Below are 25,341 nucleotides of genomic sequence, written 5' to 3'. Positions count from 1 at the left end.
GGGGGGTTGAGGTGGGGGGCGGAGACTGCTCGCTGCCCGGAACCGGCCCCCGCGTCCCCTTCGTGCCCGAGGCTATCTCTCGACGCTGTCCCCATCCCCACGGAGTCCTCCTTGCGGACTGCGTTCCCTGCCCGGGCCCCTCCAGCGCCTGACCTCGCTCGGCGCTGCCCATCCTTCGCTTCCTTCCCACAGAGCCCACTCCCGGGCTCCTGTCTCCAGTCTCCTCGCCTGCTCAGTCTTCCCCGCCTCCGCCCTCCTGCTGCCCCCACCTCCTTCTGTCCGGACGCCCCTCTTCCTCCTCGGCTCCTATCACTCAGAACCGGAATCCAGGTCCGGCCGCCTCCCAGCCTGTGCCGTCCCACAGGTGTCCGCAAGTCCGGCCGTCCATCCGTCCGTCCTCCTGGGGCCGGCGCTGACCATGCCCAGCGGCTGCCGCTGCCTACATCTCGTGTGCCTGTTGTGCATCCTGGGGGCACCCGTTCAGCCTGCCCGAGGTGAGCGCGCCCCCGGACTCAGGTCGCGGCCCTGCCCGGCCATCCCTCGCTTGCGCGTTGACCTCTGCCGGCCAGAGACGGCACTGCAGCCGCTCGACCCGCGGGGTTGGCGAGACCCAGGTAGTCCCGTTGCAATTCGAGGAGTCTCTGTTCTGCCTGAGCCCAAAGGGGAGCTCCCCAATTACTGAGACCCCTCGTCCTCCAAGCCCCGCATCTCAGGGAGACGAACCCTAACCCGGTCTCACCCGTCCTACGTCAATCTCTTGCAGCCGATGACTGCAGCTCCCACTGTGACTTGGCCCACGGCTGCTGCGCGCCTGACGGCTCCTGCAGGTAGCTCTCTCGAACACGTGCTCCCAAACCCCCTTGTTCCCCGTTTCCCAGCAGGTCCACACCCACAACCAGGTCAAGCCCCATGGCAGAATGTCTAGGGGCTTAGAATCCTGCTGTTCACTCCCTATTCCCTCATGGCCACAGGACAGACTAGTCAGCCTCTCCTTTACCCCCAGTTCTCTGCTTTGCCTCTCTTAATGCTGCTTCTCGCTTATGCCTCCCCACTTTTTTACCCTCCCAAGGCTGATCCAAGCATTCTGAAATGTTCCTCCTCAAGATACCAGGAGGAAGACCTGAAGCTTGAGAGAGTTTGGAGATCGGGGCCCATGAGGAAAGGGGGGAGATAATGATATAAAGAGAATGGGTTTAGTCTGAGAAAAGCTGCGGAAGGGTTGCTGTGGAGAAGCACTCAGGAAAGAGGATCTTTCTTGATGCATTTGAGTAATTGACTCACTGGAGTGGGGGATGGGCAAAATCTGTAGTAGGAGAAAAGTGCACATAAGGAAATGAGCTGACAGAGCAAGGGGCCGGAGGGGCTGGCAGTGTTTGGGACACTCTGAAATAGTTCAGACCTTTGTCCTGAAATTAGGATGGGAGGATAGTCCTGATGACCTTTCAAGGTCACTCTTCTTAAACCATTTCTGAGCACCTCAGACATGCTAGGAATGGCACTGGGGTTATTTACAAATATCTTAATTTCTTCCTCAACCCATCCCTGCCAAGCATATCTCCAGTTTACAGATGAGAACACTGAGGCCCAAAAAGGTTAGACAAAGTGCAGAACGAGGACTTGCATGCTGGCGTCTGATGGTCTGATTCCATATGTATGTCCTCTGACCCTGTAGAACCCTATGCCTACCTGGGATAGGCCTGCTTTCCCTTTAGGGGCTCTCATAGGTCCTGTTTTCTAGAAGATCTGGTCCTCCCTCATCCATTTCCTCAGATTCCCCTACCCAGAGCCCTGCTCCTGTGCTTCTCCCCATCAGGTGTGACCCAGGCTGGGAGGGGCTGCACTGTGAGCGCTGTGTGAGGATGCCTGGCTGCCAGCACGGTACCTGCCACCAGCCCTGGCAGTGCATCTGTCACAGTGGCTGGGCGGGCAAATTCTGTGACAAAGGTAGGGGAGTAGAGAGGTTAGTTGTTGGGCTGGGGACCCTGTGTGTTTTAGGAAAAAATCCATCCAGACTTAATACCTATTGTGTCTGGCTCAAACCCTCAAATACATGGTATTTTATCATTTTAGACTTTATACCTGTTGCCTAAATTGGGCCTCAACATAATCCTGTGAGGTGAGCCAGGCAGCTGCTGAAAATATACTCACATTTTACAAATGAGGAAACTGAGGCCCATGGATGATACAACTTGCCCCATCACTTTGAGACAGGTTGACAGTGCTAGCGCCAGGAGCCTCCAGAGTCCGATTCAGTGTTGTTTCCCCACACCGCACCATACAAGCTCTGGGTGGGTTTGTAGTGCAAGTCACGCCCACAGAGTTTTGGGTGGGGCCTGGGCAGGTCTGGGTGCCAGATGAGGGGCTATCCCAGAGCCTTCCCGGTCTCTCTCCAGACGAGCACATCTGTACCACGCAGACCCCCTGCCGGAATGGAGGCCAGTGTGTCTATGATGGGGGCGGCGAGTACCACTGTGTGTGCCCACCAGGCTTCCATGGGCATGACTGTGAGCGCAAGGCTGGACCCTGTGAACAGGCAGGGTGAGTGCTGGCCTGGGGGTGAGTGGGAGGTTAAGGGACAGTCTGGTGACAGAGAAGAAGCAGGACTGTAGAGAGAGTGGTGGTGAAGTATTAGGGCTGAGGAGAAGTCCCACATGGGGGCACCTGAGGATAAAACCCCAGTCTGCCAAAGTGTCCCCAGTTCAGAGTTTCTCAACTTTTCGGGTACCATCGGAACCATTTCCCCAACAACAAAAACCTGTAGGAGCTGGAGGTGTAACTCATCAATGTGTGACTGCTCTGGTGGGGAAGGTGGGTGTGGGGAGGTTGAGGACGTAGGACTTTACCTCGGGAAAGCTGGCACACAGCCCCTATAAAGATGTTGCACACAGCAGCCTTGTGCCTCACTGTGAATGAAGAAATGGGGCTGCAGGGCTGGACTTGTCCTCATTTCTGCCTCAGGCCTGAGAGCTTATGAGGATAATAATAGCACACTTGCCTTGAGCCTGGCCTTTGTTTGACATTGGATTATCTCATTTAACTCTCGCAGTTTGGGAAGCTGGGTACTATTCTCATTTTCTAAAAAAGATTTTAAGTAATCTCTACGCCCAATGTGGCACTTGAACTCACAACCCCAAGATCAAGAGCTGCATGTTCTACCACCTGAGCCAGCCAGAAGCCCCCTTATTCTCATTTTTAGAATGAGGCGTTCAAGGCTCGGAGACAGTGGCTCAAGGGGACATAGCTAGAAAGGGGGTAGAAGGGTAGCGGTGGTCAGGATGCTGACCTGGGCTACCCTGCAGGTGCCAAGTTGGCATCAGTAGCGTCTTTCACCCCCACTGCAGCTCTCCATGCCGGAACGGTGGGCAGTGCCAGGACGACCAGGGCTTTGCCCTCAACTTCACCTGCCGCTGTTTGGCCGGCTTCGTGGGTGCCCGCTGTGAGGTCAATGTAGACGACTGTCTGATGCGGCCTTGTGCCAATGGCGCCACCTGCCTGGACGGCATAAACCGCTTCTCCTGCCTCTGCCCTGAGGGCTTTGCTGGACGTTTCTGCACCATCAACCTGGATGACTGTGCCAGCCGCCCATGCCAGAGAGGGGCCCGCTGTCGGGACCGTGTCCATGACTTTGACTGTCTCTGCCCCAGTGGCTATGGCGGCAAGACTTGTGAGCTCATCTTACCAGTCCCAGATCCTGCCACCACAGTGGACATACCCCTGGGGCCCACCTCAGCTGTGGCGGTACCTGCCACAGGGCCTGTCCCCTACAGTGTGGGGGCAGGTCTGCTGCGCATCTCAGTGAAGGAGGTGGTGCGGAGGCAAGAGGCTGGGCTAGGTGCAGCTAGCCTGGTGGCCGTGGTGGTATTTGGGGCCCTCACTGCTGCTCTGGTCCTGTCCACAATGTTGCTGACCCTGAGGGCCTGGCGCCGGGGTGTCTGCCCCCCTGGACCCTGCTGCTTCCCTGCCCCACACTATGCTCCAGCACGCCAGGATCAAGAGTGTCAGGTTAGCATGCTGCCAGCAGGGCTCTCCCTGTCTCCTGACTTGCCCCCTGAGCCTGGAAAGACCACAGCACTGTGATGGAGGTGGGGGCTTTCCGGCCCCCACCTTCACCTCCTTGGCTTCTCAGACTGGAGTAGCCCTTTCTCGCCACCCCTCTCCTGGGGTACACACACTGAGGGACCTCAGCCTCACACCAGAAATATTATTTTTTTAATACATAGACTGTAAGATGGAAATTTTATCAAATAAAACTCTGAAAGTGCACGTGGGCTCCTTTGCCAGAAAAACCTGCCTGGAATCCCAGCTGCAAGATGGCCAGAGCAGAGGCCTGGCTCTGGGGAAGCCTCAGGACTATGTTCCCCAAGAAAGCACAGTTTCCAAAGGAGAACCCAGGGTCCCCTTTTCCCCTCTGAGAAATGAGGGAGAGGTAGAGCCACAAAGGAGAACGTAAGCAAGGTGCAAGCCAGCACCTCTGTACCTGCTCAGGATAAGACTGTGGGACGGGGGTCAGGCTCAGGGCCCTCAGGGAGAGGAGCGGGATCCCTGGTGGCTGCTCTGTAGCAGCTGCTGGAACAGTGAGTGGGGCTGGCTGCGCAGGGCGGCAGGGGAGTCCAGCTCCACAACCCTCCCCGCTTGTAGCACCAGCACCCGGTCAGAGTTCAGGATCGTGTTGAGCCTGTACGGGAGAAGGTGGTCAGTGGGGAGTGGAGGACAAGGCCCTAAAGAAGAAAGCTGAGCTGCTTGTCCCACCTGTCGTCCCCTGGACAGCACAGGTCTGCCCCACAGGTGTTAGCTCCTGGCTGGAGATACCCTTGGACAATGTGTTACTATATAAAGGGCCTGGAGAACGAGGAGCTGAGATTCACGAGGGATTGGAATCTCCAGAGCCCTGAGCCCTGGGGTCCCTGAAAGGAAGGGAGGCTCTGGGTTCATGTCACCATAGTCCCTGATTAGATTCTCACTCTGGATGCGGGCACACCTGTGGGCAATGGTCAGCACTGTCTTGTCGGCAAAGCGTTTGCAGATGGTCTGCTGGAGCAGTTGGTCTGTCTTCTGGTCCACACTTGCTGTGGCCTCATCAATACACAGGATCTGGAACATGTGGGGAGGGTTGGGGAGGAAAGGGAGGAAGAGGCTTAGCCTTGGCTCCGACCTAAGCACCATCCCTCCTGGCCAGGCCCAGCCCAGCCCAGCCTACAGATCCCCCACCTCGAGCTCTAAAAGGAAAGCTGTCTTAGTCTCTCAAAACCTCTCCCCAGCTCACTTCCTCACCCTGACTGTCCCCTCCCTTCTTCTGGGCCCTCTTAATTATCTCCTCCTATTGCCTTACCTTGGCATCCGTGAGGAGAGCCCTGGCCAGACACAGCAGCTGCCTCTGCCCCAGGGATAAGCTCCGGCCTCCCTCACCCAGCTCACCATCCAAACCACCTGCAAGGCACAGCATCCTCACTCCCAGGTCCCGGGCCTCATCCTGCTCCCTCCTTGCTCCTTCCTGCCACCACAGGGTAGGACCTAGTACTCACCAATGGACATGATCACCTCACTCAGGTGGCACTGCTCCAGGGCCTGCCACAGGGCCCTATCCTCATGCAGGCCCTGGGGATCCAGGTTTTCCCGAACAGTCCCACTGAACAAAAAGGGTTCCTGGGGGATGACAGCCAGCTGGGATCTGGGGGATAAGGTGGGGACAGGACATGGAGTCCTGACTAGAGATGTGGCCACTTCTGTTCCTAGCACAGGATTTTAGCTAGCCCTTCTGGGAAAGTTTGGGGCAAGACCCGAACATAACTCCCACTCTGGTCCCGAGTTGGCCAGCCACATACTTAGATCTGTGCCAGTACCAAGAGGAATATCAAAGACATCCAAGGCCTTGACTCTATCCTTAAGGAACTTACATCTGACTGAGGTACAAGACACGGAGAGCAGGAGTGAGACAAATTGTGTGGGCCTGACTCCAGCAGCCACTGGGGCAGCAGTGGCAAGGAATGACCAGAGTGTGAATGGGTAGGGGACACTTCAAGGTTGGAGGTGGGCCTGGAATTGGGTCCTGAGGAGCTATATGGTGGAGCTATAAGATAAGGCCACCACAGGTAAGAGAAGACAGGAAGAGGGGTGCCTGGGTGGCTCAGGCGGTTAAGTGTCTGACTTCAACTCAGGTCATGATCTTGCAGTTCATGGGTTCAAGCCACATGTTGGGCTCTGTGCTGACAGCTCAGAGCCTAGAGTCTGCTTTGGGTTCTGTGTCTCCCTCTCTCTCAGAAATAATAAACATTTTTTTAAAAATTTAAAAAAAATTGGGGCGCCTGGGTGGCGCAGTCGGTTAAGCGTCCGACTTCAGCCAGGTCGCGATCTCGCGGTCCGCGAGTTCGAGCCCCGCGTCAGGCTCTGGGCGGATGGCTCAGAGCCTGGAGCCTGTTTCCGATTCTGTGTCTCCCTCTCTCTCTGCCCCTCCCCCGTTCATGCTCTGTCTCTCTCTGTCCCAAAAATAAATAAACGTTGAAAAAAAATTTTTTTTAATTTAAAAAAAATAAAAAAGAAGACAGGAAGAGCAGAGCCAGGCCTTGGGATCAGTATTGGACTTTAGAAGACAGAGCTGCCCTACCTCGTGCATACCATGAAACCCAGCAAAAATGATACTAGGTAAACCTGGAGGTTGGGGGTAAGGAGATGATTAGCCCCAGAAGAGGCCACTTGTGGCTAGGGGCAACTGGCCCAGGTCTCGAGCTGTCCCAAGCACCGCCTGCTGAGCATCAGAGCTGAGGGCATCAGTATGGGGCACTGCCCTTGGTAGGCTCGGGTTCAGGAGGCACAGACTGGTGGGTCTCAACCAGAGGCTATGTGCTGGGAAATAGAAGGTGAAGCTGGAAAGGTGGGTCTGGGTCGGTCAGACTGCAGACCTTGAGACCACAGCTATGAGTCTGGACCTGATCACCGGGAGCTCACCATCCTCACCTCCTTGTCCTATGCTCCATCCCGCCCCTGATTGGCCCTGGCTGCCCCGAACTGATATATAGCCTTCCTAGCTGGACCTTCCTCCAAGTGCCAGTAGTCTGGTTCCCTTCTTCTCTCTCCCCCAGACCTGAGCTCGGCCAGCTCCAGCTGGCTGGTGTCCACACCGTCCAGCAGCACTCGCCCCGAACTAGGTTCCAGCAGCCGGAAGAGCACCAACAACAGGGAAGACTTGCCAGAGCCCGTGCGGCCCACGATGCCCAGCTTCTCTCCAGGCTGCACGCGGAAGGTCACCCCATCCAAGGCATTCGGCAGCCCTGGCCGGTACACCAACACCACATCCTGGAACTCCACGCTCCCCTGGGTCAGCCAGCCAATGCCCAGCTGGTGGGTCCGTGGGTGGGAGAGAGAGGGAGACAGGTGAGGTGGAAGAAATCAGGAGGAGGAGGGGCAATGGAGAGTGGAGAGAAGAATAAAGAGAAAGGGTTGGTGTGAGAGGAAAGGGCGCATGCCACAGAGACGGGGCCCTCTCGATGAGGGCACAAAGATGAGGGAAGCTGTGAAGAATGGGGGATCACATGGGGACGTGAGAGGAGCTGAGAAAGATAGTGAGGAGCGAAAGGAAAGGAAGTGGGGGAGAGATGGGGCATGTCAGGAGGGTAGGAGGGTCCTCCAGGGTTCCAGTGCCCAGGCCTGGGGCGGGGGTGCAGGCCTACCCGTGGCAGCTGGCCCTGGGGCTCTTGGGGTAGGTCACAGGAGTACTCCTCCAGTCGCTCGACGCTCACCAGCATGGTTTCTGTCTGCGTGAAGCTGCTCACCAGGCCCGAGAGCAGGCCCGTCAGGGAAAGTGCGTAAGATAGTGACAGGCCCACCAGTCCTAGGGGAGAGGAGCACAAGCCACTAAGGGATGCCTACACACGGGGGTGCATGTGGAGCAGGGGTGGGGCAGAACAGGAGAATTTCAAACCATGGACTGTGGGCATGTAAAGGAAGCCAGCAGAGAAGCAGAAAGACACCAAGACCTAGATAGGAACCACAGGAGGCTGGCCACAAGGGAACACAATGGGCCTGGAGAGGCTACAAGGGATGACCATGGAAGACGGGCCTGACAGAGTGCTGGGGATGGGGAAGAGCAGGAAAGGGGTGAAGATTAGAAGACTCAGTTCTAGTCCCAGACCCACCACCACCTGGGCGAGTTTCTCCCTAGGACTTAGTTTCCTCAACTCTACAATGCAGGCAATGAGAATCACAACATTCCTCCCAGGACCCCTGGGTGGGAGGTGAAATGTTGGTGGGGAGAGGTCTGGAGTGAGGGGACAACATGCTTCTGAGGTGAGAGTGAAGCTTCTGAGGGGAGAGGTGGCACCTGGGTTGGCGAGGCCCTGCTGGTGCTGCACCAGGGCGATGCCCGCGATGGCACTGACCACTGTGGCCCCCATGAGCTGCAGCCGAATGTCCAGCCACTGCATTGCAGCACTGGCAGCAAACTGGCACCTCTGGTTTAGCTCCAGGAGTCTCTGGTTCTCCTCTTCAAACCTGGTGAAGGCCAGGAGGGAAGTAAGGCCACTCCATTGTTGCACTGACCCATCCAGACTTCTTCCCCGAAACACGTCTTTCTTGGAGCTGATCTACACACCCACAGGCCTCTCCTCAGGGGTATAGAGGGGCCAGTGTTTGGCCTCACTATCCCTTTATTCTGTTTCCTTCCTCTTTCCCCTAGGGTACCGCACCCACGTGCCCTTCTTCTCAGGGGTCCTTCTCCCCTCCTTCGGCACCTCATCCCTCCCCCACTCCCCGTGGCTGGGAGAGGCAGACTTCATACACCTGTGAGTGGCCCCGGCGGCCCGGAGCACTGCGAGGCCAGCCAAGGTGTCGGCCAGGTGGGTGTAGAGGGGAGACAGCGTGAGGCTGCTCAGGCGCCGCAGCTCCCGGGACGAGGCCCTGTAGTGGCGCTGCACGCGGTAGTAGATGATGCTCAAAGGTGGCAGCAGCAGTAGCAGCCAGGGCAGGCCGGAGCCCAGCACAGCCAGGAGGCCCAGCAGGCCTACTGCGTTGGCCAGCAGGATGTTGAGCATGAAGGGAAGGCTGTCATCTGCACAGGCCACGTCGGAGGAGAAGCGATTTAGGACCCGGCCCGCGGGTGTGGACTCGAAGAAAGTCACTGGCGCCTGGGAGAGGGGGTGTGGTTGCACAAAGGCAGGGCCTGGCAGAAGAGGGGTTGGGAACAGCACTGGGGGATGGTGGGGTGGGGACAAAGGCCCAAAGTACAGAATAGGAAAATGTTCCCAGAGTTTGAGGGCAGAGAGGAGGGGCATGTGGAGCTTGGAGGGAGACTACCCCAGGCTGGGAAAGATACTATCCCATCCCTCTGGCCAGTGGTGACCCTAACAGGCCATGCTGGCCATTCCTCTACCTCCATGCAAGACATACCTACTCCCCTTTCAAGGGCAGGGAGCCAGTCTCTCGCTAGAAGACGGGCACTTCAGGCCAGTGAGTGAGATTGTTAGATGTCAGGAGGAACATCCTGATTACCCGTGGGTGGACAGAGTGATAAGGACAGCAGTCAAAGTCAGTATTATCTCATGGCTAAGCATTCGGATTCCAGCCCTGCCAGTTACTAGATGTAACCGGGAGACTCCAGGCAAGGAGCTTAATCTCTTAAAGGCCCCTGTTTCTCATCTCAGAAACAGGGATAATAACAGAATGGTAGCTCCCAAGGCTGCTGGTAGGATTGAAAGCCACATACAGCAGTCAGGTGCTTAGCACAGCCTGCCTGGCCTAGAGTAAGTGCTCAGCAACCACCAGCTGTTTAGATGGCTACTGTGAGGGACTGTCTCAAAGACAGCCCGTCCCTTTCCTCACCTTCTCCATCCCCCCAACTCTCTGCCTTTACTTGGGGAACAATCTTCTTAGGGCAGGGGACTAGGGCAAAGGACTTTCAGAAGCACCTCCTAAAGCCAGTTTATAAGAAAGGAATTCTATCACAGCCTGAAGATGCCCTGCTCCTGGAGGAGAGGCAGAACAGTGGGCAGCTACTCCCTGACAGGCAACAGGAAGACCTATGTAGTACCCGGTTCATGGCCTCGTTCTTCACAGAACTAGGTTTGCCCAGGTCACTTCACTCTCAGAACCTCAGTTTCCTCACCTGCAAAATGGGGATAACAGTACCTACTTCACAGGGTTATTATGAGACCCAGGTAACAGACATGAAAGGGCTTTATAACAAGAACAACATCATTAACAATAATTACTAATTGAGTAGTATGTGTCAGGCACTATTCTAAGCACTTTCCATGTACTAATTTAATCCTCGTAAGTCTACAGGGTCAGCAACAGACTAGATATACACATAGCAACAGGGATCAATCTTAGAAACAGTCCTAAATAAAAACTGTAAGAAATGGATCGTCATTTATAAAAATGCTGGCACACAAAACATACGCATTTGCAAAAAGACAAACACAAAAATATATACTGGGGCGCCTGGGTGGCTTAGTCGGTTAAGCATCCGATTCTCGACTCTTGATAGCAGCTCAGGTCATTATCTCTGGGTTTGTGAGATCCAGCCCCACATTGGGCTCTGTGCTGACAGCTCGGAGCCTGCTTGGGATTCTCTCTTGCTGTCTCTATCCCTCCCCCATGCACGTGCTCTCTCTCTCGCTCTCTCTCTCTCTCTCAAAACCAATAAACATTTAAAAAAATTTTTTTCAAATCCCACAAAGACACATACTAACTAACCACACTTAGAATGGTTGCTTATCAAGGAAAGGACAGAAATGGAAATAGGGTATGCAGATAACAGGGAGCAGATAAAAAAAATTAAAAAAGGATCTTTCATGATCTAAGGGGTGTCCTATGTTCCATGAATAACTCAGGCCTCTGCACTTGAAGTCCAGAACAGAAGTGACTCTGAGAAAGATTCTCTTCTCCCCATTTTACAGATGAGAAAGCTATAGGCTTAAGTAACTGGGTCTGAATGTAGGTAGATGCTCTCCAGGTGTAGAAGGCTCTCCAGGCCTTCTGAGTCAAGTGCTGTACCCTCCTGTGAGGGCTATCTTTTTCTGAGGACTAGGAGGTAGGATGGGGCCCCAATGGAGCCTAGATACTGAGAGGGCTCCCTCATGCCACCTCCACCCTCCCATCCCCTCACCATAAGGACTCGACGAAGCAGGCGGTGATGCAGGGTGGCGGCCGCTCGGATGGTGCCTGCTGCAAAGAGCACTGCCCGGAGAAGGGTGCAGAGGGAGTTGACGCCGGCAATGGTCGCATATACGGTGAGGTAGAAACGGATGTCTGAAGAGCCATTGGGGGCAGCTTTCGGCAGTGGGGACACTGAGGTGCTGGGTGGTGAGGAGGGGGCTGGGTAACCAAAAGTAGGGCCCCCCAGGTGTCCCTTCCCCTCCCCCATGCCAGCTCTCCCCACCAGAAGACACACCCCTGGAACACCAGCCCCCTACCTCTCAAGCCCTGCCTGGCAACACCTCAGGGAGACTGCCAGGCTTGCTCTAGCCCCAGCCACTCACTAGAGGCTTCCTGGGGAGAAGAGGAGCAGCTGGGCAGAGAGAAGTCCCGTGGATCCCGGGCTGCTGGGGGCTGGTGCCTCCTGGGAGCTATTCTTGTCTGCCTTCAGCTGAGAGATCCAGTGGGAGAGCCACCAGTCAGCAGCATTCCTTGTGGCTGGGTGAGGATTGGGAGGGAAAAGCTGTAAGTGAGACCCATTCTTTTGTTCCCTTCAAACACCCCCTTCCTCTGCCCTGGACTCTGGTTTCTACTCTTCTTCACCCCCCTGGCCCTCCTCACCTTGCAACTATCCCATGTCCTCCTCAGTGTGCCTATCACCCTTTAGCTCTGAGGAGTGCATGATCTGGCATTTGCAGAGTCAGGGCTAGTTGGGGGATGGGGGGGTGTGGTACAAATCAGAAGATGGCCTCAGAGTATACCCCTCCCGCCCTTGGGACTCTCTCAGCTGCTGCCCCTGCCTGGTGAGTCTCAGGGCTTTGTAAGTATCCGGACAAAGAGATGGCTGTGATGGGGACCTTGGCTGTGCTGGGATGAGGGGCTCTGGGGTTCACTCCAACCTTGCATGAGCAGCAACGAGAGGAGGATAGCTAGGGCCAGGCCCTGGCCCATGGCCCTCCAGTATGCTTGGTACACGTGGAAGGCCACAGCACCCTCCTTCTTGCTTTCTTCCTGCAGCAGGCGGCCACATATGTTCCTCTCCACTTCCAGCCCCGCCTTTGTTTTCTCCAGGTTCTGACCAGACTGTGCTGTGGCTGTGAGGATCAGAGAGGTGGGGGGTGGGGATGGGGGGGTTATGTCTTCAGGACAACAGTTAAACCTCAGGGTTGCAGACGGGCAGGGGAGCTTTGAGGAAAATGTAGCTCTACAGTATGGTGGTGACAGGCAAGCTCTTTCCTCACCCCTGAGCCATACCTGAGTCAGACTCTTGTCCATCCTCAACCCAGGCTTTGGGGACAGCCTGCACCAATGGCAAGATCTCAGAGGGAGGCCCTGGAAGGCAACAGGGAGATCAGCATGGGGCTGTCCTGGGTATGTACTCTGCCCTTCTCAATGCACCTGCCAATTCACTTCCCGTTCTCTTTGGACCTCTTCCCTGACCCTCCCTAGCAGGGCCCTGCCCTGGACCCCCAGACTCTGAGCAGGACCCTCAAGTCCATCTCTCTGTGTCTGCAGTCCAAGCAGCACAGACAGAAAATGTTCACCCCCAGAAGGACAGTCCTAGCTACCCATGAGCACTCTTCCAGAGTCACCTCTCCTAACTACAGAGCTTTCTCCTCATGTCACATGAAATTTTTAAAACTCTGGTGGAGCCTCATTTCCTCCTGTTTCTCTCCTAGTGAACTTGCAGACGGTCATGTCCCGCTGGATAATAATCCATCAGAGGTGGGGTTTTTGTTGATTTTTGTTTGTTTGTATTTTTAATAAAAAGACTATTCTAAACCTGATTGCTTTCTCTTCTCAAAGGACAAGAGTGTTCTCAGAGATCCTGGGCCTCTGTGTTCCCAAAGCACCCAGTTACACAGCCCAAGTCCCAAATCCACTGGCATTGCACCAGCGTGCTCCTTTCTCTCTTCCTCTCTTGCCTCCCACCAGTTCTGTGAAGGCAGGACAGGGTCTTTCATGAGACAGAAGGATGACAGGGGCCCAGGCCACACACGGAGGAGGTGGCAGAGTCTACATGTGACAGTCCACCTGCCCCTGTTACACCTGGGCAGACGGCTCTCTTCCTTGGGTGGGCTCCCACCCTTGTGGCCCACATTACCGGCTTGTATGAGGCGCCCGGCCTCCATCAGCAGCACCACGTCCGCCCTCTCCAGGTACTCGATGCGGTGGGTGCACAGCAGCCTCGTGGTGTGGCTCAGCACTCCCAGGATGCACCGATGCAGCAGGTGGTTGGCCACATCTGTATCCACAGCAGCCAGAGGGTCATCGAGGAGATAGAGGTCCTTTTCCTAGGGAGAGGTAGGGGCACAATGGGCACCAAGTCCAGGTCCTCTGGTTAGAACCCAGACCTCTCCTAGGACACAATCTTGAGGTAGAGAAGACAATTGAGAGGAACTCTAGGGGTTACCCTTAGAGCATAAGAGAAGGAGGTAAGAGCTGAGGGTGAACTTCCCTCCAGTCAAGCAAGGCCTGTGCTCAGCTTTGCTGGGTCCCAGCAATTCAAATTACACAATGCTTTTTAAAGAGCCTTTAATTCTGCCTTCAATCTGCAAAAGGGGGATGGGGTGGCCAAGGGCCCAACACCTCAGGAACATTAAGTAAAGAAGAAAGAAACCAGATGCTAATGAAAATATCTCCACTCCCCCTCCCTCCAAGGCTGCAGACTCCCCTATCTTTAATTTACCTGGTAGACAGCACGAGCAAGGGCAATCCGGGCCCGCTGTCCCCCGCTGAGGGTCACACCCTTCTCCCCCACCTCTGTCTGGTCCCCAGCAGGCAGGATCTGACAGAAAAGGCCCCCCAGCACTGGTCAGTGGGCTCCCCAATACCTTCTACTCCATCTCTTTGCAGGGAAGAGGTAGAGGGGGTCAAGAGAGCCAGGGAGCTTGAGGAGACTTGAATTTGGGTGAGCAAGCCACAGGGGATAACCCATAATTCCAATAATCCAATCCCCACGACCTCATGAAGTTGGTATTTTTGTCTCTCACAGATGAGACCAAAGTTCAGAGTAACTACCTTGCCCAAGGTTGTTCCACAGCTCGTAAGTAGTAGGACACGAATATAGATTTTTAACCACCCTGTCCCACTCACTACCTTGCCTTTTTAACAGGCAAGGATGATGATGGGCAAAATCAGTGTGATAGCTTTCATAGGTTTTTCCAGAAGGAATGAGAAGGAATGTACCCCAAGTCTTCCTGTGGCCTCAGGAGTGGTCCCCTTAGCTAAGGGGTATGCATACCAGAGGAAGCACCTGTGGTCTACCAGACAGCTTTTCCTTCTGAGGGAACAGCTTTGTAATTCATCTTTTTTCTTAGTGCCTAGAACAGTTCCCAGTACCCAGCAGACATCTGAGAAATGCTTGATGTAGAAACAAATGATATGAGGCACCTGGGTGGCTTAGTGCGTTTAACATCTGCCTTTTGATCTCAGCTTGGGTCACCATATTATGGTTCATGAGATTGAGCCCCGAGTCGGGCTCTGTGCTGAAAATGTAGAGGCTGCTTGGAATTCTCTCTCACCCTCTCTCTCTGTCCCTCCCCTCCCTCAAAATAAATAAATGAACTAAAAAAAAAAAAAAAAGGGAAAAAAAATAAATGATACATGGGCATAGGATACCCCATGGTCAATGTTAAAGGTCCTCTTTTCCAGGGAAGTTCCACATTTACCTGGACAGGGTAGTGGTGATAATAGTCCTACAGGGAACATGGGATTGAGTGGGAAAGTCACAGGAGAAATCTGGAATCTCATCCCTCTAAATTTAGTACATAGGATATAGGGGATCTAATGGACTTGCCCGGAGTAACCTTGACTCTCTTGACTCTCTTAAGCCTCTCTCTAAGTGGGAGGTGGGGGAGCCTCTTGAATCAGAACCAAACCTATGTAGGGCGAAGCCTGAGAGGGAACCCTCCCCTAGCCTCAGAGGCCTCAGGGTTCCCTTAGTGGCTGTGTGGAACACCCCATCACTACCACGGCTCTGGGTCCTACACGGAAGGGGGAAGCACGCAGCTGGACACTCTGGGAGGACCAAACCTAACAGCCAGTCTTTGGTTAATGGTGCTTGAGTAAAAGCAACCCCTTCCCAGAGAAGCAAGTCTCTGACTTGAGGTATCAGGGACATGGGGGAACAGGTAGCCAGGAGGTTTCAGGGCCAGGCACTCACACTGAGGTCATCACTGAGGGCGCAGGCTTCTAGCACTTTCTGGTACAGCTGGGCATCAAATGTCTTCCCAAAGAGAATGTTGTCCCGGATGGTGGCAAACTGGATCCACGGTTCCTGGGTCGCCAGGCCAAAGCCTTTGGACAGCCCCCACACTGCCACCCGTCCATGCAGCCTGCATTGAGCAGGGCCAGCAGCATGGGGAGCCAGCTCCCACTGGGTCCCTCCATACCCAGCCCCTGCCCCCCAGAAGCTTCTTTAGACTGCCATCAGTCTAGAAGTCTCTAGACTTCTACATCAGGTCCCCCTTCATGTCACATGGGTCTCTGAATTGGCAGCCACTGAGGTTGAGGCGTCCTAATGAGGCTGGGGGAGGGGGGTCATTCTGGTCTGGGAAGGGAAGAAATTGCTCTTTGGGTACAGCCAAGCAGCTGTCAGATCTGGATGTGCTCAGAAGCTCAGAGGAGAGCATGGCCACCACCCTACACTCACTTGTTCTCATGACAAAAGCCCTTCTTTCATACTTCTGCTCCTCTCTGGATCCCTCCCTGCATAACCACATTTTCTGAAATAGCGGCTGATGCAGGATGTTTCCATTTATTTCTTCACTCACTATTATACCACTTGCAACACGTTGGTGTGATGATTATAACTCACTTTCTTGACTGCCTTTCCCTTTCCAGACTGAAAACTCTCCCAAGAAAGGGACAATGTCTTGTTCTTGGCATCTCTGGACCCTAAAATGGTGTCCACCACATGGCAGGGACTAGGCAAGTGTCTGCTGAAGGTCAAAGCTGAGGACAGCGGGACACTAGAGGTTGCTCACCTGTGGAGCTCCCCAGCAATGGCGGCCAGCAACGAGCTCTTCCCACAGCCCACCTTCCCCACGATGCCCACCAAGGCACCCTGCAAGGAAGCCAGACAGGAAGTATCAGGTCTCCCTCCTGAGGCCCTGGGCTGCCAAACATTCCACAGAGGGTTCTCTCTGGGCCCCCACTAGTCTGTAAGGAAAGAATGTTCCAGCCCTCAGGCTGAGCTATGCCTCAGAGACACTGTGCAGCACCTAGAGAAGTATAGTGCTTTACTCCCCACTCAGAGGAGCGATCAGTTTCACTGTCTGTGTGAAGGGCCTCTGGAGAGAAGCCAGAGAGTATGCTAGAGAGAATGGGTGGAAATCTGCCCAGAATTTCCCAGGAAAGGTCAAGGTAGGGAGCCCAGAAGGAGAGGGGAGGGGAGGGACTCCAGGCTTTGGGGCCTGGATGCTGGGCTAACTATGTCCACCTGTGGCTAGACTTCTGCTATCTCAGAGTAAAAGGCAGTACTTTGCACAGATGCCCATTTCTGTGATTTACAGTTTCAAATTTTCTGTTCTCCCTTCATTTCTTAGTGGTAACATACATTCATGGGGCTATCTCCCTGCACAAAAAGGAAAAAAAATCCCTTTTTTTAAGAAAGAAGTAGAGCTCTTAGAAGCTCTATAATGCCCCCAATCTGTCAGCCAGTATTGACCCGTCTCTGAGTGGCCACCAGACCAAGCTGAGACCCTCCCCTGGGAATTCTCCCTTTTTTCTGGCTTAGCCTGTAAGTGGGAGGGCTGTCTGCAGTCACATCTTCTGCTCAGTGGAGAGCAAGTCCACTGAGAGAAGCAGGAGGCAGATGAGAGAAGTAGACAGAAGGAAAGTTCTAGGAGTTGAGTCCTGGTTCTGGGTTGCTGCTGAGATCCGGCTGCATGCATGCCCTTGGATTCTGCAATTCATCTTTATATCCTCATTATAAATTCCTGTTTGCTTAAGCTAGCTCCTGTTTCTATGACTTATATCCAAAAAGCCCCAACCGACACATTAGTAAAATTCCTTTGAAAAATTCCAGCCTTGTCTTGCCTGAACTAAGAAAAACAAAATATACAGCCCATGCCAGAAATGTGAGCCAAATGTGGTAGAGACTAGAGAATGCTGGGTTGAGCTGTGGGGCAAAGGGTTGGATAGGGGTCAGAAAAGAGTGAAAACTCAGAAGCTGGGTAAACAGAAGTCACTGTCCTGCCAGGAATATTCTTTCAAGTGTTTGTCTGAGGGTGTATGCTATGGTGTGAGTCACAAGGTGTGATTCCTTTTCACCAGGCTAAATAGAGGATTATCTACCCTCTTTGCAAAATCCTTCTCAGAAGAGACTCCTGGGCCTCTCCCCTGGTCCCAGCCTGGGGCAGATGCTGAATAAGCTCTGGGGTCTGTTCTCAACTTGCTGGCCTCTGAGGGACAATGGAGAGACAGACATACTTGTTGGCCTGCACTAGGAGGATATACCTGTCTAAAGACCAGGGAGAGAGTGGACAACTCTGAGAAAGCTGTGTTAATGGGAGGGTGATCAGAGATAAGTGTAGACCTGCTCACCACAGCCCCTCCAGTCTTTCCCTCAGTGATTAGAGACGTAGGCCACCTAGCTACGGTTGGCACCATCCTTGCTTATCTGTCACTGAGTCCGCATCTCTCTCATTCATCTGGGGACTCCCCTAGGTTGTCTAACCAACAAACCTTCTTCACTTCGAGGTGACTGATGAAGGTCTCCTGGCTCGTTCCAACTGGGTCCCAGGAGAACAGGGCTTCATGCAGCTCCAACACAGTAGATGGCGCTGTGGGGGGATCTAAACAGGGAAAAAGGCATTCAACTTGGGATTCTAATGCACAATCTACCTACTTGGGGAGGGTAAACCAGGAGTGTGTCATTGGCTTGCTTGTCTTGTATCTACCTGCCCAGTGCTAATTCAGCCTATCTTGGTCTGAGGATTCTCCCACAGGAAATGGCCACTTGCTCTGCCTGGGTTCTGCTGCCTCTGGCTCTTCTTGCCAGCACCTATGTACAGCATCCTCGGGGCTACAGTTCCCTCCTCATCCTGTGCCAGGTTCTTCCCTTTAGCTTCCCATTACCTGAGCTATAGTAGGCTTGGGGGTTCTGGTTGGGAAGGTCAAGGAAACGCTGAATCCGGTCCAAGGACACTTTGGCCTCCAGGAGGCCATTAATCACCCAAGGGAAGCTGTTGAGGGGAAGAATGAGCATGCGCACCAGTGCCAATGCCGTGAACACCTAAGTAGGATAGAAAGGGGATGAAGCATCACCTGAAGCCCAGGAGCTATCTGAAGGTCTGCTCTATGGGTGGCCTTGTGGACAGGTGTGTGGAGGGAAGAACAGGGCAGCAGCAGCAGAATTGAGGGGTTGGCTAGAAAATCCTTGGGTCAGAGATGGCAAAGGTAGTCACTTCAGAATCCTAGAAATCCCAGATGTTCCTCCAGGGATCCAGGTTGCACCTCAATAAGCACAGAGGCCTGGCGCATTCTGAGACCCTCTCAGAATTTCTAAGGACAGACATCATCTGGCCCTGGCCAGAGCCAGCACTACATCATGGACCTTTTTTGCCCAAGGCTATCAGAATGGGGATCAGGGGACCTAACATGGAGACTGGGCCTGAAGTCAAAGAAGGAAGAGAGGAAAAAAAAGGAATGTCTTCACAGAGGAGAAAGGGTTATAGATCTGAGACCCCAGAAACTTCAGAGAATTCCCGCTTGGTTAGGAAAGGGTAAGGCAGCCAGGGATCCTCCTTCCCAGTAGTCCCGAGGGTCTGAGCCCACCTCCCAACTCCATTGCAGTCTCTGGCTGCTGCCTCTCTCCACGCTTTGCTACAGCCATCCCCTCCTCTCCTGGTCCTCACCTTGGTGGCAGTGAGCTGGTGCCCCATGAGAACATAGGTGATGAAGATGACGATGGAGATGACAACCGGCAGGGCAGCCCACAGGTACACACAGGCTGCATCCAGGTATTTGATGACCCTGAGTCGCCCCAGTTCTCTAGCTCGACAGGCCTCTACTCGGGCCCCTAGGGCCTGCTCCCACCTGAAGAACTTGATGACTCGAATGCCACTCAGCAGCTCTGTCATGAGCTAGGGATAGAGACCAGAGGGCAGTGTGAAGTGGAAATACTGCTCATGTGTGTCCATTCTCCTCTACCCAGTCTTCCCCAAGCTCCTAACAGAGGAGGCCAAGTACTCCAAGCTCCCAGATACTCTGTACTTCCTAGCCCTGGTTTTCTTCCCACCTCAGCCCTAACTTGAAACCCTGCCTTCAAATCCCTTTCAGCCCCGAGTTGCTTCCCCTGCCAGTCTTTTACTTCTCCTCCATGTGTGCTCCAGCAGGGAACAAGTCAGAGTTGGAATCCCCCCCACCTTCCTAGGAGATGAAGTGATAGAAACTACAGGGGTGTTACCACACTGGGGTAAAAGCACTCCTTCCATGAGATGAGGGACTAAGACTACTTCCCAAAGCCAGAAGAAGATGGTTTCAGGAGCTAGTCACCAGTATGGCCCATGGCTAGAGTATACAGGTGTAAGAGGCCACAACAAAACCCAGGGTCAGACAGGCCAACGAGCCCAGGCAAGATGGGCAAGGGCCAGATAAACTCTTTGGATCCCAACACTCACACATCCCCAGCCTGCAAGTCAGGTTGGCACTGGGAGTCTTCCCAGATGGTGCTGGAGATCTAGTCTGTAGCTGTCATGGGTAGGGGAAGAGGCCCTGGGCCATAACCAACTATGACAGTCCTCCTCCCTGTTAGCACTCTGAGCTACTCCCAGAAGAGGCTGATAACTATGCTGTGTGGAGCTCCAGGCCTGCCATCCCTCAGTCACTGCAGAACCCAGAATTGACTTAGCCAGACCCTCCTCACCTAGCGTTGGTCTAGACTGAAGACTGACCTACTCCCTCCCCCACAACCCACCCCTTAGAGGTAGCTGGGGTTCTCCCAGGCCTCTGTACTATGGCTACGGGATGGTCTGTGCCCTTAGATGAGGAGGCAGGAGGCTCGGGTCCTAGCACTAATACTAAAAACCCATTTGGTCCAGACAGGCTACTTCCTACCTCCTAGAATTGCTGTATAAGCTAATACTATAGTATTACTAATGGGTCCTGTTCATTTAGTGCTTACTTTGTGACTTGCCCTATACCCAGTGTTACCTAATATAATTATGGTCATTTCTTAGATGAGGAAACAGAGGCCCAAAGAGGTTAAGTGACTTGTCTGGGATGATGAAACTAGTAAGTGGTAGATTTGGGATTTGAACCCATGTCTGTCTTTCTCTAGTCTGAGCTCTTAACTTCTAGCTCTTAGCAGTCTGAGATCTTAACGCCCTCAGGCACTGTGCATGGGAGGACCTGGGGACCAGGATGCTGGGCGGGGTCTCCGGATTTCTGAGGGACCCCAAGTAGCCCCTCACCTTAACCCGTGCATCCTTGTGCTGTAGCATCTCCCGGTTGCTGGCCATGATTCGGGTGGCAATCACTTTGTTGACAGGGACCAGTAGCAGTGCCACGATCAGACCACCCACGAAGGCCACGCCCACCTGGTGGTGCAGCAGGTAGAGGGTGATGGCCAGCTGCAAGGGCAGGCCCCAGGCCTCATGGAAGCTCCCAGCAAAGTTGAGTAGCCGCTCAGAGTCGGTACCTAGCAGGTTCAGGGCCTCCCCAGCAGGAGGGCGTCTGGGCCCCAGCTGTAAAGCCTTTCGGTACAGAATATTCAGCACAGCCCCCCGTGCCTGAAGTGTCACCTTCCGTATCTCGTACCCATACTGATTCTGCAGCACAGCACCCAGGACAGCCCCACCAGCTAGCGCCAGGGCATAGAGCAGGCCATTGCTTAGTGGCTCCTGCCCCTCCTCTAGGAAGCCCACCAGTAGGGAAAGCAGCAAGGGCCCCGAGAATCCCAGCATGGTCCCCACCAGTTTTAGCAGTCCAAGTGCCAGGTAGCGCTGCCCAAAGGCCCCATACAGGGCCCTCCACAGCTGGGCCCCTTCCTGCCAGCATGCTTGGAAGACTCGAGCCAGGTAGGTGGGGTGCAGCCTGTGTGGAAGGTGGCAAGTGTCCTGGGGCTGCCGTAGCTCTCCACGGGCCCCTCGGGACAGCAAGGGTGTCAGCCAGGCATAGGAAAAGCGTGACAGCCAACTCTCCCCATCTTCAGCTATCTCAGGTTCCTGTTCCTGGGACAGGAGGGGCTCCTGGGCCCAGGGCTCCCGTGGTCCCCCGGGGACTGCCCAGCCCAGTCCATAGGCCAAGAGTGCAGCCAGCTGCAGGATGAGAAGGCATAGGCGGGACAGGGGTCCTGGGAGAAGTGGGGGCAGAAGTGTGCCTCGTTGGCAATGCCATAACAGGGTGAGCACTAGGGCTGGGGCTGGCAGGAAGGCAGCCAGAGCCAAGGCCAAGGGTCCCCGGGAGTGGCCATGAGGGGAATGAACCAACACCCACAAGGCCAGGCAGTGGCTGGTCCAGCCCACAGCTGCCACGCCCCCTGCCAGCACTTCCAGCCCTATTGGCCCTGGGCCTGCCCCTGGTGGCAAAGCAACTGGAAGGAGGTCTAGCAGTGGAAAGACGGAGAGCAGGAAGGAAGCTGCAAGTCGGAGCCGCCAGCCAGGACTGCAGTGCAGGATGTAATCTGGATTCCTAGAGACAAGGGGGCAAAAGAAAAGGAGGCACATAATGGCCGACTGAGACCCAGACATTAAATAATAACTCACTTACCTAGAGGTAGTCAGTTCCCTTTCCTGCCTTGTACACCTTATTTCTATCCCATTTTACTCTGAAATTCAGGGCTTTTCCTCCAGGAAGTCTCCCTGTCACAACCTAATCCATTTTCCAATCTACCCATATAATTTCTGACCATTATTTTGCCACAGAAACTAACAATTTTTAGTTAAGGTTGTGTGGAACATGAAGACTAATTAGAAAAAAGAAAAAAAAAATCCCAGGAGCACCTGGCTGTCTCAGTCAGAAGAGCATGCAACTCTTGATCTTGGGGTTGTGAGTTTGAGACCCATGTAGGGTACAGAGATTACTTAAATGAAAATAAAAAGGTTTTAAAATCCTAAATTTTCACACAGATAACAACTAAGGAATGAGTATTTATTTTTATAAAATTATCTACCTAAAATAACCCTTAAATTCACCTGAAGCACTATTAGGTGAACTTATATATGGCTTCTACACTCTTATACTATAGCCTAAATTTTATGAAGCCTCAGAATATTCTACTCTCTGTCTTTCCAATGGTTGTAGAAGGTGGTATAGATCGTATTCCGTGACTCCATTTGCTGAAGAAAAATCTCTTTTTAGTTTTGTCTCTATCTTCTTGGCATGCAAAAAACAGTTTTAGCGAACAAAAGGGTGATCTGTCTACACTGAAAACCAAGTACAGGATAACACACCTGTAGCAGTGAATATTAGAAGGCCTTGAAGGTTCACACAGTGAGGTTAAATCTATTATTCCCTTTGTTAGCAAGGCTGGATTACTGAAAAAGTTTACCTGTAGATTAGCATGCTTTGGATTGCCTCTAAAAAGTCCAGCTAACCACAGCTATGTGGAGTGCTTTATATCGGAATATAAGTCAACCTTTAAGAATTTTATTTTCTAAGATGTGGGGACAGAACATTGGGCCCTTGGAGGTCCCAAGCTGGCCATCAGCCAGTCTTATGACCTTGAGCAAGTCTCCTTCTCTCTCTGCATCTCATTTTCCTCATTTCTACAGTGAGCAGTAAGGAGTCTGGACTCAAAGCCCTCTAATGTCTTTTCTTGTCTGAGATTCTGGATCTCTCTAAACCTTTTCAGCAATGTACAAAATGTCTGGTAAGTGAAATGAGATAACCATGGTTTCTATTGATTATATGATGGTCTTTCTTGCCTGCTCCTTAGACTGTGAGTTCCCAAAGAACTGTGTTTAATAGATACACCTCTGAGCAGGTTTTGGATGTCTGTGCTGACTAACCCTCTCTAGACTTCTGTCTCATTCTGTGTAAAATACAAATCAAGAGTCCCCCCCCCCCCCCCCCAGACCAAGCAGATCCCAAGTTTCTCCTCCTGAAGGGAGAGATTCATAAGCCCTGACTGGTCTTGGATAGGGACACATTCCATCTATCAGACTAGGGACTCTCAACGGCAGAGACTAGATTTCTCTCCTGCCTTGTCAGTAGCCAGAGTAACAGTAACTTTAGACATATCTAGTCATACAGGAAATAAATACAAAATCAAAGTGGGTTTGGCACTTGCACCTTAGAGACCCAAACCCAGAAAGACTAAAGTTTTGATTTTGCTCTTCTCTTCTACTAACTGCTTCCTCTCCAGCTGGTTACATATGCCTCTCTTAGTCTAGGAACACAGTTTTCTTTTTTATTAAAAAAAATTTTTTTTTAAGTTCACTTATTTATTTTTCAGAGACAGAGACAGTGTGAGCAGGGGAGGAGCGGGAGAGGGGGAAGAGAAAGAGAGAGAGAGAGAGAGAGAGAGAGAGAGAGAGAGAGAGAATCCCAAGCAGGCTCTGCACTGTCAGCACAAAGCCCGATGTAGGACTTGACCTCAATAACCATGAGAACATGACCCCAGCCGAAATCGAGTGGGAGGTTTAACTGACTGAGCCACCCAGGAGCCCCAAGGAACACAGTTTTCATACACGTGGTGGTGATAAACTGATCCTACAACTTCAACACAAGTTATCCTTTCCGTCTAAAAACATTGTTCACTCAATTATGCCTCCAATCCATGGCAGTTGGGTTTGTGCATCTAAAAATCTACAGAAGTGATGCTTTCTACCAAGCATCTGGCCTTTAAAAATGTACCAGGCACGGCGCTATATGCTTAAAAGCATTATCTGATTTAACCTCCCAATAATGCTTATAAGGCCCAGAGAAGACCGGTAACTTGACCCAAAAGAGCCACACTGCTGCAAAGTGCTAATGCCCAGATCCTATTCTATTTTTGCCCGACTCCGGAGACCTCACTATTCTGGTTAAACTGCCTCGGATATGCGGGTTTCAGGTGAGGTCTGCAGGCACACATGGACAGATGTCTTGCACCTGTTTCTACCCACCTCGGGGTGCCCCAGTGGCAGGCACTCAGCACGGCGAGGAGAGCGTGGGGCAGGGCGCTGAGCACCAGCTGGGTGAAGCAGTGGCCCGTGGTGTCCCCCTCCCACACCGGGAGCGGCTGCAACACGCTGGTCTCGCACAGCTGGGCCAGGAGCCGCTCCATGGAGGCTTCACCTGTGGAGAAAGCCGAGGTGGAGGGAGGAAAGGTTCCTCCCAGACAGAGGGGAATCCGTGTTCCCAACGGCGAAGTCCAGGCAGGGAGCCGACACCCTGGGAGACGGAGTGGGGGCGTTAACCAAGAAGCCGGAGTGGTGTCAGAGGGCTCTGACAGCCGGGTCGGCCAGCCTCTAACCCCGCCCCCGAACCGGGACCTCCCCTCGCTTTGGCGCGGAGGCCAGACCCCGCCCATTCTCGCGTTACCTCAAAGGGAAGTAGTCTGGCTCCCCCGAGCGGGCGGATTTCTGGGCTGGTTACATACCCTACCTGGCTTTTCCCCTTCTCTTGTGTCTCTGCCCCCAGAGATCCGGAACTTCTGACCTGGAGAAGCTACTTGCCACCGGATTCCAAGATCCCGAGCACTGGTGAATGCAAGAGTCTGCTGCTGGGTTAGGGTGCTAGCCTGGCTCGCTTGGCACCCCCTATAGGCGGGATGACCTCTCTGGCACCGTTTGCCCCGCCCATTTGCCAGGCTTTTGCGCGCGTGCGCACTTCTCTCTGCCGCCGAAGGTCTCATTGAGCCGGCGTGCTGGCGCGGCAGTCCCACCCTGCCGCGGGTTTACGCTACTTTATTTGCATAGGAACTGATGTCAGCTCTACTGCGACGTCATTTATTCACGCTCAGGTAGAGTACTAGCTCCCATCTGTCTCCTGTTTACTAGCAGGCACGTGCATTGCACTAATTCTTAAAGCTTACAGAACTGAGAAGCCCAACGTGCGAGGTACACGGACGTATAATGCCACTTAGGGACTTTTAGGCCATTTACTTCTTTACTCCAAGGCTGCATAACCTTGAGGAAGTTACTGACCTCTTTGAACTTAAGGGTTTTTTTGTTTTGTTTTTTATTTATTTTTGCCTGTACAAAGTGGGCAACAATACCAATGCCAAGGTACTGCTGAGAGAGTTGAATAAAGTGTTTAGGGCAAGCGCCTTGCTTAGAGTAG

General features: G+C 53.4%; 2 protein-coding genes across 7 annotated transcripts; one reads left to right on the top strand and one right to left on the bottom strand.

Moving 5' to 3' along the window:
* The first annotated feature begins 21 nt into the window (after positions 1-21).
* Positions 22-4,263, top strand: DLK2 (delta like non-canonical Notch ligand 2). Its single transcript, XM_040473597.1, has 5 exons — positions 22-494; positions 764-827; positions 1,814-1,944; positions 2,394-2,538; positions 3,342-4,263. The coding sequence occupies exons 1-5, from the start codon at positions 419-421 to the stop codon at positions 4,075-4,077; spliced, it is 1,152 nt and encodes a 383-aa protein (XP_040329531.1). The 5' UTR covers positions 22-418; the 3' UTR covers positions 4,078-4,263.
* On the bottom strand, positions 4,191-24,843 carry ABCC10 (ATP binding cassette subfamily C member 10). 6 transcript variants are annotated; one of them, XM_040473592.1, is made up of 22 exons: positions 24,718-24,842; positions 24,183-24,354; positions 20,547-21,765; positions 18,990-19,217; positions 18,211-18,367; positions 17,818-17,927; positions 16,116-16,195; positions 15,293-15,464; positions 13,817-13,915; positions 13,232-13,421; positions 12,382-12,459; positions 12,027-12,221; positions 11,472-11,625; positions 11,099-11,288; positions 8,773-9,116; positions 8,315-8,484; positions 7,665-7,825; positions 7,079-7,332; positions 5,523-5,668; positions 5,330-5,427; positions 4,979-5,091; positions 4,191-4,675 (listed from the first exon to the last, which is right to left on the bottom strand). In XM_040473592.1, the coding sequence occupies exons 2-22, from the start codon at positions 24,341-24,343 to the stop codon at positions 4,522-4,524; spliced, it is 4,473 nt and encodes a 1,490-aa protein (XP_040329526.1). In that variant the 5' UTR covers positions 24,344-24,354; positions 24,718-24,842; the 3' UTR covers positions 4,191-4,521. The 6 variants fall into 6 exon arrangements, 5 of the variants coding, with proteins under 5 accessions (XP_040329526.1, XP_040329527.1, XP_040329529.1 ...); XM_040473593.1 differs by having other exon boundaries at positions 24,659-24,765; XM_040473595.1 differs by lacking the exon at positions 24,718-24,842 and adding an exon at positions 24,601-24,696.
* Positions 24,844-25,341: the final 498 nt, after the last annotated feature.

The sequence above is a fragment of the Herpailurus yagouaroundi genome, unplaced genomic scaffold (genome assembly GCF_014898765.1).
Source record: "Herpailurus yagouaroundi ecotype Mexico unplaced genomic scaffold, PumYag 139, whole genome shotgun sequence".
NCBI lineage: Eukaryota > Metazoa > Chordata > Mammalia > Carnivora > Felidae > Herpailurus > Herpailurus yagouaroundi.
This window is presented reverse-complemented; position numbering and strand designations above follow the sequence as displayed.

Coding starts and splice junctions, on each gene's coding strand:
- DLK2 (XM_040473597.1), top strand. CDS start 419: ATGCCCAGCGGCTGCCGCTGCCTACATCTCGTGTGCCTGTTGTGCATC. Junction 828..1,813: donor GCGCCTGACGGCTCCTGCAG/GTAGCTCTCTCG, acceptor TCTCCCCATCAG/GTGTGACCCAGGCTGGGAGG. Junction 1,945..2,393: donor GGGCAAATTCTGTGACAAAG/GTAGGGGAGTAG, acceptor GTCTCTCTCCAG/ACGAGCACATCTGTACCACG.
- ABCC10 (XM_040473592.1), bottom strand. CDS start 24,343: ATGGAGCGGCTCCTGGCCCAGCTGTGCGAGACCAGCGTGTTGCAGCCG. Junction 21,766..24,182: donor TGCCACTGGGGCACCCCGAG/GTGGGTAGAAAC, acceptor CCTTGTCTCTAG/GAATCCAGATTACATCCTGC. Junction 17,928..18,210: donor CCAAGCCTACTATAGCTCAG/GTAATGGGAAGC, acceptor TTCCCTGTTTAG/ATCCCCCCACAGCGCCATCT.